This window comes from Corvus cornix, chromosome 1A, assembly GCF_000738735.6.
Source record: "Corvus cornix cornix isolate S_Up_H32 chromosome 1A, ASM73873v5, whole genome shotgun sequence".
NCBI classification, from domain to species: domain Eukaryota; kingdom Metazoa; phylum Chordata; class Aves; order Passeriformes; family Corvidae; genus Corvus; species Corvus cornix.
This window is the reverse complement of record NC_047057.1, coordinates 53731202-53749232: the sequence shown is the minus strand read 5'-3', so window position 1 is coordinate 53749232 and position 18031 is coordinate 53731202. Positions and strand designations below refer to the sequence as shown.

Genomic DNA, 18031 nt, shown 5'->3' with positions numbered 1-18031 from the left:
CTTTCTTTCAGACATGAACAACTGGATTTGTATAATTCTGAATTTGGTTTGGGGTGGCACATTTTATCTCAAATTATGCTACTGTGAAAAACTGAGTTTATTTTTGCTGTGTTAAATAATGTCTGAAAAACTTTGCCCTTAGGAGGAGTAGCAGTTCTCTTTTCTTATGCACACCAGAGGTATCTGGACAGTGCAGCTGAAAAGCAGATTATGATGTATCATACAGATGTGGGGAATGAAACAAACTTACCTTCTGTGCCTCAATAATTTCTTTTCCCAAGCTAATGGCATAGCAAATCTACAAAGAAAAAATACATGTAAAGTTCAGTTTTGGTTTAGTTTTTTTGTTCCTTAATTAAGAGTAAACCACAGAAGTGTCAGTGCAGACTTAGTCTTAAAACCAGGCCTAAAAGCAGAGGTGGAATACCAATTTGCTATGCTAACTACAGATAAAACTATCTGGGGTTCAGCTTCAAAGCTCACAGAGGCTGGTAAATCTTTGTGCTCAGCCTGGTTAGTTTTATTCAGCAGACTTTATTCCCACACTTGGGGGAGTGTTACTGTTTGTAGGGACAGAAGTTCTCCACCCCACTCCCTATTTCTGTTACAGCATGCAGCGAACAGCCAGTGGTGTTAGCACATACGGCTGCCTTGTCTGTGAAAGCTTCACAGCTGCACATCTCAACATAGCTGACATTGCTTTTGTTAGTGCTGGTGCTGGACAGCACTTTCCCATCTCTCTTAATGCTGGAATTAGCAATCCCATCCTTTCCTCCTTGTACATGCTGCTGCATTATCTGTTCATTTGGTCCTTTTTAGACGTAAGCCAGTAAAGGCTTCCATGTTAACACAGGTTTTCTTGGCCAGAAATTGAGCTGCTCTTGTTTCTATAGCCCTGTTTCCCAGATGTGTAAGCCAAGAAGCCACAGACCTGTTTTCTAAATGAATTTTATTAAATGTTATGCAAACCTTTTCCCCTTCTGTATTGCTCTCAAAAACATATGCACTCATGGATTCTTCTCCCAGAGTCTCACTGAGGTGGATCACAAAGCCAATCAGTCTCCTGTTCTCCTGATGGGCAGCAAACTGTGTCACAGTGGTGAGTTCAAACTGGAAAAGTAAAATAAATAATTTATTTGTTTTAACCAGCTCAAGTTAGCTAGTTAGCTCAGGTTCGTGTGACTGAGGAGTCACTGCTGTGATAGAAAAAGTTACTTACACTTGCTCGTGTAACTTGGGTTTGAGGATCTATTAACCTGCAATTACATGGTGGGGAAATAAAGAAAATTATTTTAGAGTGACTTCTGGTAATTTCAAGGGGCTTTTAAATAGAAAGGCAGTAACTCTAGCAGTTTTATAGATGAGGAAACATGCACAGAATCAGATGCTTTAGCTGTGCTTGGCAAGGTTCGAATCTAGGCCTTGACTCTCAGCTGCCTGACAGGTACAGGTCAGAGCACCTTTCTGAGTCACCTGGAAAGGATCCTGAGTGCCTGGGTTGACACAAAATGCAGAGGGACATAAACACACCCCAGCTAAAGGGAATGTCTGATATCAACATATTCTACAGTGACACTACTGTGGAAGGACAGTGTTAGGAAAGAGAATCTTCCAGTCCATTGTTTTGTATCTTTTTTTTTTGTATCTTTGCAGGGTCTTACAGTCCCACTGCATCCCTTAGATTTTGATAGGACACTCTTACAACTTTGTCTGGAGGATCATTTCTAGATATCACACAGTAAGAAATGCATTTCTTTCTAGGTGAAGTGACTCTTAGGATCTTGCTTCCTCAAAGGGTGTATGTCTTAGAAAAACAAAACCAATGATACATAATTAATCACAAATTGTATGAAGAGAACAGAATACTGACAAGCTAAGGCTTTTACAGTACCTCAGGTTCTTGCTGGTGACCATGAGGTGGGATTCAGTCATGCGGAAGATGTTGTGAATGGCCCGAGCAGCCAACACTTGTCTCATGGCTTCATAGATCACCTCGCACGTCTCATCGGACTGAACAGCCATGGACCCTAAAAACCGAACCACGAACATCTGCTGCAGGAGGGAGTCTGCAAGAGAAAAGCCATGACTTCCTTCACTCTGCTACTCCAGTTTTCCAGTAGCTCAAAGTATCAATGGAATTATTTTATTCACTGGAAATTCAACAGTAAGCCTGTGGTTGGTGACTGTCATGAGTGGTGGCTTTCTGCCATGAGTCACACAGTGCCCTGACCCAGTTTCAAACTGCGTGAACAGGCAGCAGTGTGGAGGTGGGGAAGGAAGTTCCTGCAGTTGCCTGGAAGCTTTAAAAGTGTAACTGGTCCTTTATGCTTAATTTGATTAGCTAAGTAAAATTCCCTTGCCTGTTTTGCTATCGTGTGCACATAAACTGTGATGATTTAGGACTGTGCACAAGCCTTGGCTTCAATTAAGCCTTGTACATTCTTCCCTTTCTTTTATGTCCTTCTGCCCTTCCATGCAGCTGGACCCAGTGAGGTTTTCACCAAACCCTTCCTTGACTGTCACCGTAAGACTTACTGACAACTAAGCAGCCATTATGCAGCACAGCCATCACTTGACAGGCTCCTTCTATGGCTGGGGGTGAGCAAGGGAAAGCAGGGTGAATGTTCAGAGCAGTAGGTACTGCTTTGGTTCTGAGCAGTTTTCTCACAGGGCTGTGGGTTCCAGGCACAGGGGAAGAGGAGAACAGCCAAGCCCCCTATATGTGCTGGTACAGAAGGTCACTTTACTATGGATCTGTTACTTCTGCTCTATAGTGGCAGGTGCTTTTCTTAAGAAACACTGGCTAGCTAAAATCATGACTAATTTTATCTGGATGAAAGAAGCACTGACCTTCCTCATCTTTGCTGCTGTCTTCAGATTCCCCAAATGGGTTTGCACGCCTGTGACAGAAGAATTAAAACTTTAATTACAGATTCTGGTCATTACCACAAACTGGTGCTGCAATACTTCATCTCGCCTGAATTCACACTGTTACAGTGATGGATCACTGTCTCTGGCCATACCTGCCACCTCTGTTCTGGTCCAGAAATTCCATGGCAGGCAGCACGATATCAAATTGAATCGGTGTTCCAGGAGCAATGAGTTGTGTGGAGTCTTGAATGCCAGCTGGTTCACTGGGAATTATTTTGTCATTTTCCATATTCTTTACAGTCTGGCTAAAATGAAAATGGAAAAAAAGTATGTTTCTATCAATCAGTGACACCCTACCTTTGCTCTGGAAGGGAGACAAGATTATTCAAAAATCCAAAGCAGGACTGAACCTATGCAGACATGTAGGGTATTTTCCTATTTACCTGTTACTGAGGACTCTAATAAAATACTTTTTTAACCTAATATTATTTAGGATAAAAGTAAACATTGGTATATTAGACCTGAATGCAGATCACCTCTGAGTGTGGGCTGACTTTCAGCAATAGGTAGCCATTTGTCTCCCTGCCCTGTCCATACTCACAGCTGCATTACCAGCAGAGACCTGCACTTGTGTCTACACTTCTCAGTGACAATCACAACATCTTCTTAAGACCTCTCAGCCCCAGGCTCAATATAATTGCACATGGTCCCTGCTCCATGCAAAGGAGAACGTTACCTCAGGTGCTGAACTTCGTGCTTTTTTCCCAAGCTGGTAATGGGAGTCACTGCTTGCAGGGCTGTCTGATTTAATTTGATTGCAGCTGCCTATGAAAACGAGACAGAGCAGCTCTTTTAGACATGTATTTTACACTACCATGTGAAGAATAATGGGAGGGCAAGTTGAAGGAAAGGACTGAAAGATGGGAACAAGCTCCCACCTCTGGATTGTCAGTGAGATAGATCTGTCTGGAGATGTTGTTGATGGCACATATCCACTGGAAGGGAAAAATGAAACTGAAGTCTTCGAGATCACTTGCATACAAGAATAATAACATTAAGAAAATATTTTTACCTCCTCGTATTCTTTCTTGCTTTCTGCTTGAAGGGTTATACCCCTAAAATGCAAACACAGTGTGTAAGTGCTAACAGTGGATACCAGGACTGTTTGACTCCAGGGCTTATAATAATATCACCAGCTTTGCATCCATTAACCACCAAAGGAACAAAAATCATGAATAAGCTGCAGCTAAAAGACACCACATGTGCCATTCAGGCACTTGTGGGGGAGGACTGGAAGGAATATGCTTTTAATTTGGAAACACCCTTCTGGAAACCCAGAAAAGCTTCCTACTACACCAAGCATGTTTTACAGGAAAGAGCATCTGAAGGGGTAGGTGTGACTGGCTGTCCTCAAACAAAACCTGTCTCATACGCTTTGCCTGTAGGAGTAGTGATCTGAAAGCAGTATCTTCTGTCTTCACAGTCCACAGCCATAACAGAGCAGTTATCCAGGTCCTGAATCAATCCTCCAGCTACTGCTCCCCTTGGCTGACACATCAAGTTGCCACCTTGAGTGAAGAAATAGAGTCTTTCCCAAGTTGTAGTCACCAGACCTGTTTTACTGACGAGAAGATACAGTGATAAAGACTCATTACTGTTTAGAATAACTCCAAACAGGTATGAAACTGCAAACACATCCTGATGCTAATCAGAACTTTATGTTCACCCTGGCATTTTTTTTTAATGATGGGTCTCTGTTAAGAAGAAAAAGCAGCCCCTGTTCTTAGCAGAAACTAATCCTTAATGAAAGCTGAAAAATTAAATTAATTCCAAACATCCAAGTTAAAAATGGTATCTTCTAGTTAAGGAATAAAAGAGTATTGAGTAACTGACATGAAATACTATGAGCAATTTCAGCACAAAGAATCAAAATGCAAAAAAGTATCTACTGCAGTAGTATCTCAGAGTCCATCTCTTGCTTAGCTGTAGACTGCTATTATAGTGTAATCCAGCTCTTGGAATACTATGAGAAATTAATAGATGCCCCCCAAAAAGAAAAAATTACTAGATAAACAAAATAATAAATCACATAAATAGGGTTATTATATGCCAGCAATATACATAACTCCTGTGGAAGTTTATGGAAAATTTTATATGTAAAATCTGCAGAGGTAACTCTACATATGATACACATTCAAAGTTACAAACTTGCATTGTCCATAAAGCTTTTATTTATGTAAAAGAGGTCATTTATGAAAACATGTATTAACTACAAAATGTAGCTGTCTGTTTTTGTAAACACCGCGTCTTCTTTAAGATCTGGGAACAATCTGAACCCAGCCTCATCAGCTTCTAATTTATAGTCAGCTGAACGCAGGAAATTATTCCTGTAAGTAAATTCAATCAGAAGCAAACTTCTGTTTTCAGAAAAATAGTCTCAAATGCCTCTAATTTGGTTAAAGCTTCAAAAACACATTTCCAAAGATGACAGAGGTACTCAGGAGATGAAAAGTAGAGCTACCAAACCGATTTAGGACCCTCAAACATCATTACCTGAGGAGTCTTTATGACCACCCCCCCTAAAAAAAAATCTAGCCACTGAACAAACCAGCAGATAACAACAATCTCCTTACTTTCTAAGATTAAGGTAGCCAGCCTTCTGGATGAGATTTCTATTGATAGAAGGTGAAGTTACATCAGAATCTGGGGTATAAACAGATTCATTAACCGCAATTAAATCCTGCTGGGATAGTCTCATTTTTTCAGCTTCGGCATCCAGCTCTCCCTGTATGCTAGAAAAAAACCAACAACACAAAAAGAAACCCAAAGCCACCATTAGCTATTTTATACCAGGACATAGTTAACATCTGTAAGTCAAAAATACCAGCTTGGATTACCTTGGAGGGTAGTGCAAAGATGAAATTTATTTTTCAAATAGACTTTATAGGAAATACTGGTTTTTAATACTGAAATGAGCACATGAGAAATGTTTAAGTGTTGAGAAAGAAGACTTCAGTTTACTTTTTGAGAGAGAGCTTGTAAAAGTATTGCTTCTATAAATTTACACTGCTGAACACATACAGACATTGCCCTGGTGTAGTGGCACTGTTCAAAGCAGGCTGTACTAGAGGATCTCTTGGCTCTCACAGAATTTTGTCTAATTCCTGCAAGTCTGTAACACACAGGAATTCCTGCCTTGAGACCACTTATTAACTGGTCCTGGACTTCCAGTGGTAAGTTTTCCATTAAGTCAAAACAATACATAACAAAACCAGTATCTCAAGTCTCACTTTAGCATTAATTTTTTGTTTTTAATACTGTGTTCTGCTTTGGTGTGATCCAGAAAACATCCTTGGGGCAGGCTTGGCTAAACTGAGCTCATTTTAAATATATTGGTAAAAGTCCAATTTGCTGAAAGCGGTAACTGTGAAGGGGTATCAGTGTGAAATTTAACCCAGAAAGTGCACCTATACAGATATGCTGCAGTGCAGTGGATGCTGTTTCACTTGATTTCAGCAAGAGCTCTCACATGGTTTGCCACAATATCCTTATACCCAAACTGGTGAAGTACAAACTGGAGAAGTCAACCAAGATGGGTAGAAAACATGGCTGGGCTACTGAGCTGAAAGGGTTGTAACCAGTGAGACAAAGCCCAGCTGGTACCCAGCTACTGGTGATATTATTAAATTTTCCAAACTTGAGGAGTTATTAACTGTATCCAGGCTAGAATACATATGTTGCTGCATACCTTAGAAAGTCATTAATACCTGTACCTATGCCACAGTAATTTCCTCCCTACTTCCTGCCCAAGCAGTTAAACCTTTTGAAGAACATAAGCATAAAACACATAGTATACACAACAGGACCAGAGAGCCATGTGGCTTTTAAATTCAAGGACTCAGTTTCACAAGGAGCTTAAATAGATGCAAGACCTCATCACCACTGAAATTCTGTAGCTGCACAATGGGTCACATCAGCTTGTTGTTCCAAAAGAACAAATCTGACAAATGAAAAGCTTTTAGCTTGACTAGCAAGCAGATGTGACTGAGGCCTTGTGATCCCCAGCACGAAGGAAGGAGAGGAGTGGGCAGCAGAGTTTTCAGTGGCTGTGCAAACTGAAGTCTCGAAACCCTGTCCTGTGTCACTAATTCTATGCTGCACAGGGCCATTCAGAATTTTACAAGCTTCTCTTTTGGTTTTTCCAAAGACATCACACTCCTTTACTAGTTACATTTGAGTTGTACTTTCAAGCTTTACTGTGTGACAGACTTAAAACACAAAAACCAGACTCAGCAAAATAACTGAGCAGCCTATTTTTGCTTCCATTTACTACTGTACACTGTCCAGAACTCAAACCCATCAGACTTTGGAAAACAAGGGCTTATTCTACGGTGAGGATCCAATGGCAGGATCCTCCCTGTGCCTGTAAGACACAAGATGCCTTGGACTTACTAAACAAAAGACACTATTTCAATGGAGTTTAAAATCTGTCCTCCAGTCTGTAAAAATGCTGTATGGACTGTGTGGAAGGATTTATTTCACAAATGAGAGTGCAAAGATATGTAAGTATAAAAGTACAGAAAGTAAAGAATCATTTAGTGAAATAATCTACTGTACAAAGCACTTGTTTGTAGCACGGTTCTCAAATTAACAAGTATGCATTATTTAAAGTGCCACCAGAGTGAGAATAAGTAATGATCTGGCTATAGCTTAATATGAAAGGTATGGAGCATTAAAAAGTCAAGGACTCAGTTGGGACTATATTATCTTTAAGGTCCATTCCAGCCCCTTAACATTCTATGATTCTATGAAAAATGTTCTATTATGATTACATTTCAAGTGTAAAATTTACATTTACAGCAACTTAATTATAAAGAAAATGTCAATCTTCACTACAAGTAGAAGACCTGGAAGGGAGGTGTAAGAAAAAATGATCACAAAATTAGGATTACAAAAGCAGTTTATTGAAATGTAGGACTTAGCCACAGAAGGCTGAACTCAGTGGACTACTACAGCCTACACTGGATGCAATGAATATGTTCCCTAGGGTGAGGAGTTTTGTTTGCCTTGTGTAGCTACACCATCAAACCCTTTAGGCCCTAAATCCTTACTTGAGAGGTTAATGGTTATTGTTGCTGTATTATTACAGAAGACCCAGTAAATATAAGTACCTCTAATTCAGAAAGCACTTTAAGTCTATTGTATTAATACTGTTAACTCATTTCTAGCCCAAATTCCATGCTTTTGTGTTCATGAAGAGACACAGGGATGTAAGAAAGCATGTGAACACTTTACAGAATATAGTTTTTGACTATACTGTAAAAATACTCTCTGCAGTGTACAGACAGCAATTTCTTTTCCGTGTACAAACATCTCCTTTCTATCTGTTGCTTTAACAAAATATGCCCAACTATGCAATGGAAGCATGGAATGAATCTGATTAGAAAGAAAAAGAGGCACTCTCTGGTACATGGTGAAGGTTAGAGCACTACTGCTCGGACTCCAGTGGAACGACAAAAGCAAACAAAAGCACTGGGTTACCTCTGAACCATGTCTGAAACAGATGACAAAAAGCTGTCCATTCTTTTGGAAAACATCTCTGCTCCTTTCTTAAAGAAGTTAATCTGAAAAAGACCAAGAAAAAGGACACTGAAGGTTCTCTTGGCTTCGGCAGACAAGTAACAGATTGTGGCAGTGTGAACAGCGCTCCCATTCTGACTGGTACTTCTGGCAGGCGATCAAACACAAAGGCAAAACAGCTGCGTTGCCTTTCTTGGCACTTCCCACTTTTGCAACTCTCCACCCTTTCACACACAGATAAGCTGCTAGCTGCTGACAGGTATGCTTCCAATGAACTTGCTGAATGACTCAATCAGAGAACAGGTAGCTTCTCTCACACTAGCTCTGGGCAGAGCTGGGGCTCGTGGTGTTACGAGCTGCTGTGTGCAATGCCATCATATCGAAGGGAATGGGACACAAATCATCCATTAGATTTAGTAGTCAAACCTGGACTACCAACTCCAATATTAAAGTTTTCAAAGTGCTGTAGCAAAGTCAGTCAGGAAAGTGTAGCTGTGCTTACAGAAAACTCCAGGGTAATTGGTTATATCAACTACAGTTTTACCATGGGTTTTGTTCTACTGAAGGAGCTAAAAAATGCTACTAGGGCCAAAGTGCACATTTTGTGACAGAAGATTAATTCTCTTAGCTGGTATGGCTCAGCAGGCACACAACAGAAGGAAAGCACCTGCTATAGACTTGACCTTGAATTATCTGCTGCAGGGCACACAGTCATCATTAGAGCCTACTGGCAACTGAGTGAAACATGGACTCAGCTAGCATGTGTTTGCAATTAATTAGGGTAAACACATAAAAATCAGTGATCTACTCTGGGAAGAGATGTAAAAGCAAATTCTTGGATGTTAAGCAATTTATTAGCTATTTCATCCACTTCTAATCGTGATTTCACTCCCCAACCCTGGGATGTAGGATTCCCAAGATTCAGATTTCTGCAACCATGTTATTGACCCTTGCAGACAAAGGAAAGAAAGAATGCCCTCCTAAAGAATGATTCACCTATTCTATTTCTGAAGCCTACTTCAGGAGGGAAGAGCTCTAAATTCCACTCATGACAGACTGGCACACCTCACTTAGATGCTGATGCCAGTTTTCAGTCAAATGAACCCTCTATTAGCCACTGCTTTTCCCAAAAATTCCAAATGAACTACTCATTTGTTGGAAATGTGAAACAGGAGACACGTATTTCGAGTAATTGATTAAGAAAATACATATTTGGGCTGAAAGGCAGTTCACAATATTTAAGCATCAACATAAATTCTGGTTATTCAGTCATTCCCATGACAGCCTGAGACTTCCCTGTATAAAGCACTGAGATAGGCAGTTTTGCCAGATAAAGTACTGGGAAAGAAAGTTCTGTTTGGCTTCCAGTAAAGGAAACCAATGCAGTTCTTTCAGTTAGGATAATTACAGCAGAGAAGCAGTGTGAACTCTCCTGGTGGGGAAAGTGACTGAATCCTCATTGACTACCTATTTTAAATGAGGCACATGTGCTGCAAAAGACAGGATGATGTACATGATGAGCCACACTACAATCTCAAACAGGGCACATCAATTTTTCCTCTTTTCATAGCCCAATTCTTATTTTCCAAACACCTTCTTTCATCAAAATCAAAAGCACACAAGATCCTTAAAATGGGTGATAATGAGGATCAAGTGCTGTGATAATACTAGTTTATTGATCCTCCTGATATCCTGGAGAGTCAGACTATCAGTCTTATATTTATCCAGACTTCAGAAATGCTCTATCAAATTGCTGGTAAAATAAAAATTAGGAAAAGGGTTTTCCAGCCTTATGCTCAATCCTCTCTACTGTTCTGCCCTTCCAGCTCTCCAGAGCATGCTCTGTTCCCCATCGTGCACACTGCTCATCAGTATGCTGAACATTACGTGCCAGGAAGGGAACTGCTACATAGGAGAGTTTGTGCAGACTGAGTAAACAGTGGAAGTAACTGCTACTGCACTGATAGCTCAGCTCTGTAAAATCTAACCCTAAACTGATTTTGCATAGAAGCGTACTGGATTTTCTTTTCATTAGTGTCTTTCCTGAATATCTAAACATTCAGCTATCTGCCACAAACAAAATCTGTTGTTGGAATCTAGGCAAGCTGAATGCAAGTTGTTTCCCCTCCACCCTCATTGTAATTTGTGAGTTCTCAAAATAAATCCAGAACTACAATGTTTTACTTTTCCCAGGAACATGTCTAAGTGATACAGACACTTCACTGTCAATACCTGTCCTCGTGTATATCCTAGCATAGGTTCCATCATTGCCACTCTCTTCCTGTACTGCAGAGCATTCAGGGCACAGTAATATTGCAGGGATGAAAGGTGCTGCTTTCTTCTTGCATTTGCCACTTCTTTTGCTACTTCTGCCTTAAGCTGAATAAAAAACGATAAAGAGGTTGACAGAGTGTTACTGTGTATATGGATACATTTGCTGATGATCTTCAAGTTATTTTTAAATCACTCTCATTTACAGAGCTTCTCCAGGTTAAAATGAAGGATGAGAAACGAAGAAAGCAAATCCAAAACCCAAAGCAAGTACTTCAAGCCCTTCTCTGTCAGCCCTTCAGCATTTGAGGCGCCCCTGTGACTACGAACTACATAACTACCACCACCACTAAAAATCTGGATCAGATCTCTGTGCAAGAAATTTATTTGCAGCTGAGATGACAACACAAGTCTGCAAGTGCAGAATTCAGAGGTGAATAATTCACAGCAAGCTATACCACATTGTGTTCCATAAGGCATTTCCTTTCAAGGACCATCCTGTAGAACGGATTCACTCTCAGGACAGGGCCAGCCATACACTTTTTGACAAAGGGATGTATTTTAGAATAGCAGTCCAGTGGGCAAAGGAGGAGGAATGTAGAGCAATCCCACCAAGAGAGTTATGTGCATTGTTAAGTGGGATGACAGTCCATACAGAGCAATTTAACAGGAAGATACATGCAAAGAAATGGAATGCTTTAGGAACAGCAGACACAAGGCTTCATGGCAGTTCAGAAAGAATTGTACTCAGTGATACTGCATCACCACCTCAGCTGTACAACAGTAGGCCCATACAAAGCTGTTTATCGTCACTTGGATTGCCTCCATCTGAAAAGCTCCCATGGATCTGAAGGGCTCTAGTTAAGCACAATATTTGATCAGTCGCCTAACTTGGCGAAAACAGGTGTAACTGCTGAGTTGATGGTTAAAAGCTTTGTGTCTGCTTGGAAATGAAATCACAAGTATTACTGAGCTACTGTGAATTTAAGCAATGAGCTCTCCAAAGTTCACAATGAACAATGATGCAGACAGAATGGCTGATGAAAACATTTCATTTTCCCTTTCACATTTGTTACCTTTTCATTTTCTTTCCTTTTCGGTAACCTGCTATACTTTGCCATGGACACGTCATGTTCTGTAGACAAGGAATATTATATTTTTTTAGAAATGTGATGTGTGTGTGCACAGATTAAACATGTCTTCTGTGCTCTAACAGCTGCATATGAATAGAAACAAACAAAACAGGGGCACATACCATTGCTAGCAAGGCCAAAGAGATCCTTCAATGTGCTTACTTCTGGAAAAGAGAAACCAAATATTCCAAGTAAAATCAGCTTTTAACACTTGGTTCAACTGAGCCCATTTATGGCATATTTACTGCCCAAGTCACTCCAGCCCTTTCACAGCAGAGATCTGTACATTGCACCTATCTTGAAAATGCTAAACCAGATCAGCTGCTAGAGAAATGAATAAGCAGATTAAGGGTGGAGTGAGTTTATTTTATTGAGCAAGTTGTCACTATGAAAAAGATGCCTTATCTGCCAGTGTCATTTCTCCAAAGAAGCACCATTTCAGTATGTTTATTCTGACAAAAGATCACAAAAAACCAGCAGTTCTGAACAACTTCCTGACAGTGCTTAAGTGATACTGAGAAATTTAAGATCCAGAGATGCATGAACTAAAGCCTTTCCCTGTACATGAATCTGTAATGTGGAACATTTTTTGCTAAGCTGCTCTGTGAAAAGAGATACATATCTAACACACCTGACTGCTGGCTATGATGCTTGCATTACAAACACTGGCCATGAGTTTCTGATACAGGTAGAGAGAAGACAGACTAAACCGGCAACTTTAGCTTCACAAGTTTTGGGCACAAACTACTCTTAGTGTCCCCACCAACATATGCTACAACTGGGAAAACTCTCTCAAAAGGCTACAAAGAAAGCACAATCACAAGAACAGACATTATGCAACTGTGAAAATACCAAGGGGAAACTGTAGGATGTCATCATGGTCTCTGATTATTTTTAACATCGTACTCATTAATCAGTTTCACTCCCCCTTTTTTTCCCCAGACTGCTTCATTATGACTCAGATGCAGAAAGACAGAAATTTTTTCCACATGTAACTAACTTGTATCTAAAGGTGTCAACAGTATTCAATGTGTAGATGTAACAAGATCAAAAGTAAAAACAGTGACAGAGTTAATCTTCCTTGCTTCCTTGTTTAATCCCTCTATGAAATTCCAATATGGCCAAGTCTCTACTAAAAATCATGTCTTACAAACTGCATCAGAAAAAAATGGATGCTGTGATGGATAGAATAAAAAAAAAAATTGACATCCAGGAAATTTGAAGAAACTTTCATTTTTTGTCATGCAGCAGCTGAAGCTTTGGTTGCAGGCTTCATATGCATTTTTTGTACCTTTTTTTAATGAAAAGCGGGAAGAACCCATAAATATGGAAACAGAATTACTATCTCTGAGTCACATTAAAGAGGTGGGGAAGTGTTTATAGAATCAACATCCTACCATCCAAATCCCACTGTATATTTAACAGTTATGATAAACAATGTATTCATTAACATAGACACCTGGATGTCTTCACAATTTCAAATCAGATACTATCAGGAACTTAAACCAGTCGTTATTTTGCTGTAGTTGTTTTGTCTCCCACCAAAATGATGTCTACAAGGACGCAAGTGGGACTGTAACAAGTGAAATGAGCAGTGGGCTTTAAAAAAAAAAAAAGGAAAGAAAGAAAGAAATGCTGCTATAAAAACCTCACATTTCTATTGCATAAGTAGGTAAGAGTGTCCTTGACCTTGAATATGAGCTTGTTTCTTTTGAAATTACATCAAATATTTGCATTACTGCCTTGCTGTTTAAGTAATGAATTTCCAAATTTGTGAAATCAGGTAACTTGGAACTACCCTTGCATGGCAAGGACTTAAAGAGGACTGCTTCCTTAAAAAGGAGGGAATATACTCTTCTCTGAAGTTAGAACAACGTTCTTGCTTGTGCTTGTCAAACAGCCCCAAACTTCTGAAGTGGGATAAATACTGTTTGCAAGCCCAATTCACTGCTGAATTTCCCTTCTGGCAATTATAACATCAATGACTTCACTGAAATTACACTGGTGTAAAAGCAGGGTGACCCAACAAAGAACAAAGCTGTATTTTTAAACTTGCACCATATGGTGCATAAAATGTTATGTGGTGAACTTGAACTGGTTTTGTCTGAGTAAAAGCATGCAACTGTCAATGAAATTCTGTAGCAGAAAAAAAAACCTAAAAAACTTTTCTGTGAATCACCAAAGAACAAATTAATACATGGTATTATGTCTCAGTTTATGGTGCAATAAGCAAGAAGGAACACATGAGGAAAACAGAAACTTAGAATAAAATTTACCTGTGAGATCCTTTTCTCGAAATTGTATTATTGGGAGAACCATTGTATCTGCAAGTTGTTTTGCCAGTTCAGAATGAAGAATATTGAGCTGAAACAGAGAAATGTTCTAAGACACAATGTAAATAAAAACACCAGAACACACCAGCCATTTGTGCCCAGTGGATATAATGTACTTCAATGCTTAAAATACACTTCTCAAGGTATCTGAGACAGATGGGGATGTCTCCCTAAATGCTTCATTCCTGCCTGGTATTTCCCAAGGATCCAAGAACACTTCAGTTCCCACATAACGGATTAGGGCAATTCACTTGACCATTAATTCTAATGCTTAACCCAACAGGATTTAAACTGTAATTATCCTTTATTAACCTGTTTTTGTTAAGTCTCTATGCCATGGAGTTACAATCCCACCACCATGACTACAATGTCTTTCCATGAACAAGGGTTACCCACAATCACAACAGGGGACAACCACAATGAAGGGTCCCATTCAAATATTTTACCTTCCTAGCGGTTTCCCTATTCCTGTTTTTGTAAGTGTTCCTAAACTTCAGCACACAGCTGTTTTAAAGCACCCATGTGCCACTATTTAGGATGAAGGCAGGCAAGGCTCTCATGTCAACAGTGGCATGCTAAGAAGATGAGATGGGTGCAGGTAGGACAGCTATCGATCACACTGCAGGAGCACCAGGAGGGTGCCACACCTTGGTGGGACATTCTGCCTGTTTGCTCACAGTGTCCTGGAGACCTCTAGGCAGCCTCATGCAGGTAAGGATGAGGCCAGGATTTCCCACTAGGCAACACAATTCAATTCTGATAGAACAGACAACTAAAACAGGCACAAGGGGTAGCTAACACAGAAAAGGAGGCTGAGGAATGGAGCAGGCTCTTGTGAGGGAAAACATGACTGACAGAACAGAGCAGAGGCTTTCAGCTTTCTGACCCCAAATGGCACTCTTTTCTTTTACTTGGGAAGGAGAAAGTTCGTGTTTTGATTTATTTGGAGTTCACATAAGCAACTACAAGACTTGTGATAACAAGTGCTCCTTTCAGGTATCCTGAGAGCACACATGCAGCAAGAAAAGCCTAAAAAAAACAAAGCAAACCTTTGGGATTCCTCTCACTACATCGTTAGAGTTTATCCTTGGGCTCTAAAATTTTTAACTTACTTTTTGTCCCATAACCCTCTCTCCCCTTCCAAACAGCAGACCTCAGTACAGCCTTTTGCCTTCTTAATCAAAGTTGGAAGTAGACTAACAAGAATAAGACTTTTCTGATGGCACAGCGCTGCTCACAGCAGAGAGAGTGATGTGACAAATGAAACCTAAGCAAGAAGGACCTAGACACCAAGGCTATATTGAAATGTTATATGGGCAGGTCTAACAAAAGCATTTATAAAGGCTCCCAGTACTTAGCAGAAACCCCCAGGGAGTAGGGGTATTCATTGCATGCGGCTTCACTGTCTTCACCACACAGTACTGCAGCCTTCCCCAGACATCTCTGGATTCTGCACGACCTCACAGCAACTAAACTGCAGCTTTACCAATTCACAGCTGCCCTGCATCCATACCTGGCAAGTTTTGGCTCAAACTGCAGTGTTTAAAGCTTAGAAATGTAAGTGTCATTTTAATATGGAATTAAATAAAACATTGTCCCAGCCTAGATGACACATCCTGGTTTAGTGTCTTTTTAAGTTCCCTTAGGAAGTTCAGCTTTGCTCTGAGGATAGCATACAGGATGAAGCCAAAGAAACAGCTCTAACCATTATGGAAGGGTGTTATCAAACTTCTTTATCCAGAATGAAATGGCTCTAAAACCCAGGCACAATCTAGCCTTCAGTGGGAAGGCTCTGAATCAAAAGGACAAAGAAAAACCACTAATATTCTGTATTGTAAAAAGAGAATATTAGCAATTCAAATTACCTCATCCACAACTTTTGAAAAATAATGAAGGGTGGATATCACTTCTTCATCTCCTTTACCTAAGGCAAAATGCTGGAAATAGAAACACATGTTTGGTCCGTAAATCAATAAAGATGAATATAAAATACAACACATTTTACTACAAAAAGAAAGAATATGTCTACAAAATGAAACAAATGATAAAAATAAATGTAAAACCAGAAACTCATTAATATACTTCTTTTACTCTGGTCTTCTTGTGTTAAATGAATGGATTTTGGACAACACTTAATTCTCATTATACTCATTTTAAAGTCATAGAACTGGAACAAACTGACTTTATCTTCATAAATTTATTAACTCAGATTTTGTACCTTTTTGGGGTTTTTTTTTACTTGTTTGGTTGGTTCTGGGTTTTTTTAAGACTCTCAGAAATGACCCAACTCCCTTAAACATCCTGGGGAAATTCACAACTGCCGTCACATGAAACCAAGTGAAGCAAATGGCATGAGCACTTCCAGAAAACAAAGGATTTACAGACTTCTTCACAAGTGCTGAGGCAGGAAAGAAATCAAAGTCACGTGCTGAACATACCTGCTTTTCATAGGCAAGGAGCTGCTTCGAAAGCTGTTGTGTGGCAAGACACATTTCATTCTACAAACAAAAATGCCATGTTAATAGAAATAATGAAAGGTCCCTAGTGCTGCTGTTACCACTACTTTGTTACCAGTGTCTTGACTGAATCTGAAACTACCCACAAAAACATTCAGTTGTGTGCAAGCAGCTAGTCCCAACATACCTGCACAGATGTCCTGCTTTCAGCTAGGATAGAGTTAATTTCTTCTCAGCAGCTGTTACAGTGCTGTGTTTTGGATTCAGAGTAAGAATAGTGCTGCTAACACACTGATGTTTTGGATTTTTGCAAAGTTGTGTTTATCCTAAGTAAAGGGTTTTTTTTTCCTTGTCTCGCTCGGCCAGTGAGAGGGCACGCAAAAGAAACTGGGAGGGAGCACAGCTGGGACAGATGACCCAAAAGGACCAAAGGGATATTCCACACCATGGAGCAGCATGCCCAGTAAATAAATTGGGACAAGTAACGCCAAAGGGAGGCCAATCTGGGTTCGGGAAGAGGGGTTCTAGCATTGGTCATTTGGTGGTGAGCAACTGCAGGGTGCATCACTTGGGGGTTTTCCCCCTTTTACTATCATTAATCAGTATTACTGTATTTTACTTTATTTTCAATTATTAAACTGCTTTTATCTCAACATACGAGTTTTACTTTGATTCTTTTCCCCGTTCCACTGGGGTGAGGGGGATGGAAAGGGGGTTGAACAAGCCCCAGAAATAGGGCTGGCAGAATTTCCAGCTGGGCTTAAACCATGAAAATAGGGAAGCAGTAGTAAGAGGTACACACTTCAGATCTACAGTTTAACTTCTTTGAATAGAGCTAAGATTTGAGGTTTAGTTTTAGCCTTGGGTTTCCCCCCACCACAAGAAAATAACAAAACTAGAAGAACCTCAAACATGTAGGCTGCCATACCAGCATAAGAATGTTTCATTCTGGGTTATCATCTGTCCCCAAAATCTACATCAATAAAGTGAACCAGCAGATGTGCCTCCATAATGCATTCACGCTCAGGGAATGTACCAGTGTAACTACAGCACTTTAAGTGGCTACAGGAGCACAAACCAGCACATCTCTCTTCTCCTGGCTGCACCAGCCAATGAAAGTGCACACACACTTAAGACATGCTTACACCAGGCAAGATTTGTAGGGAAGGTGTGTAAATTTGCTTGATAGCTGGAAAAACCAGACAAGCATTTGGATATGCCAATCTTTAATCAATGTATTCCTAATACTAGCATATCAACACCTCTGTCCCTGGTTTGTTAACAAGGACTTAAAACTAAAATAAAGGAAAAAAGGGAAGGGGGTAACTGACATCTGTCTTAACCCCTGTCAGATCCTTCTCATCCTCAGTAATGCAGAAAACTAGTA

The 18031-nt window shown here is 40.0% G+C and overlaps 2 protein-coding genes across 3 annotated transcripts in view; one reads left to right on the top strand and one right to left on the bottom strand.

Annotated features, from left to right (window-relative positions):
- Positions 1–14134, top strand: part of WASHC4 (WASH complex subunit 4) — a 55615-nt gene extending 41481 nt beyond the window's left edge. Inside the window, exon 34 of the mRNA XM_039571723.1 lies at positions 10931–14134. The gene's annotated coding sequence lies outside the window, so the exon portion shown is untranslated. The remainder of the gene's footprint in view (positions 1–10930) is intronic.
- Positions 1–18031, bottom strand: part of APPL2 (adaptor protein, phosphotyrosine interacting with PH domain and leucine zipper 2) — a 33616-nt gene that overhangs the window by 1990 nt on the left and 13595 nt on the right. For both annotated transcript variants that reach the window (XM_010410469.3, XM_019292487.2), the window contains exons 3-20: positions 16627–16686; positions 16054–16125; positions 14132–14219; positions 11978–12019; positions 11799–11857; positions 10684–10830; positions 8413–8495; positions 5505–5663; positions 4304–4492; positions 3944–3986; positions 3810–3866; positions 3608–3696; positions 3024–3176; positions 2851–2900; positions 1892–2066; positions 1220–1256; positions 970–1110; positions 251–298 (exon numbers count right to left, since the gene is read on the bottom strand). In XM_010410469.3, the coding sequence (XP_010408771.1) occupies positions 251–298; positions 970–1110; positions 1220–1256; positions 1892–2066; positions 2851–2900; positions 3024–3176; positions 3608–3696; positions 3810–3866; positions 3944–3986; positions 4304–4492; positions 5505–5663; positions 8413–8495; positions 10684–10830; positions 11799–11857; positions 11978–12019; positions 14132–14219; positions 16054–16125; positions 16627–16686 (1692 nt within the window). The remainder of the gene's footprint in view (positions 1–250; positions 299–969; positions 1111–1219; positions 1257–1891; positions 2067–2850; positions 2901–3023; positions 3177–3607; positions 3697–3809; positions 3867–3943; positions 3987–4303; positions 4493–5504; positions 5664–8412; positions 8496–10683; positions 10831–11798; positions 11858–11977; positions 12020–14131; positions 14220–16053; positions 16126–16626; positions 16687–18031) is intronic.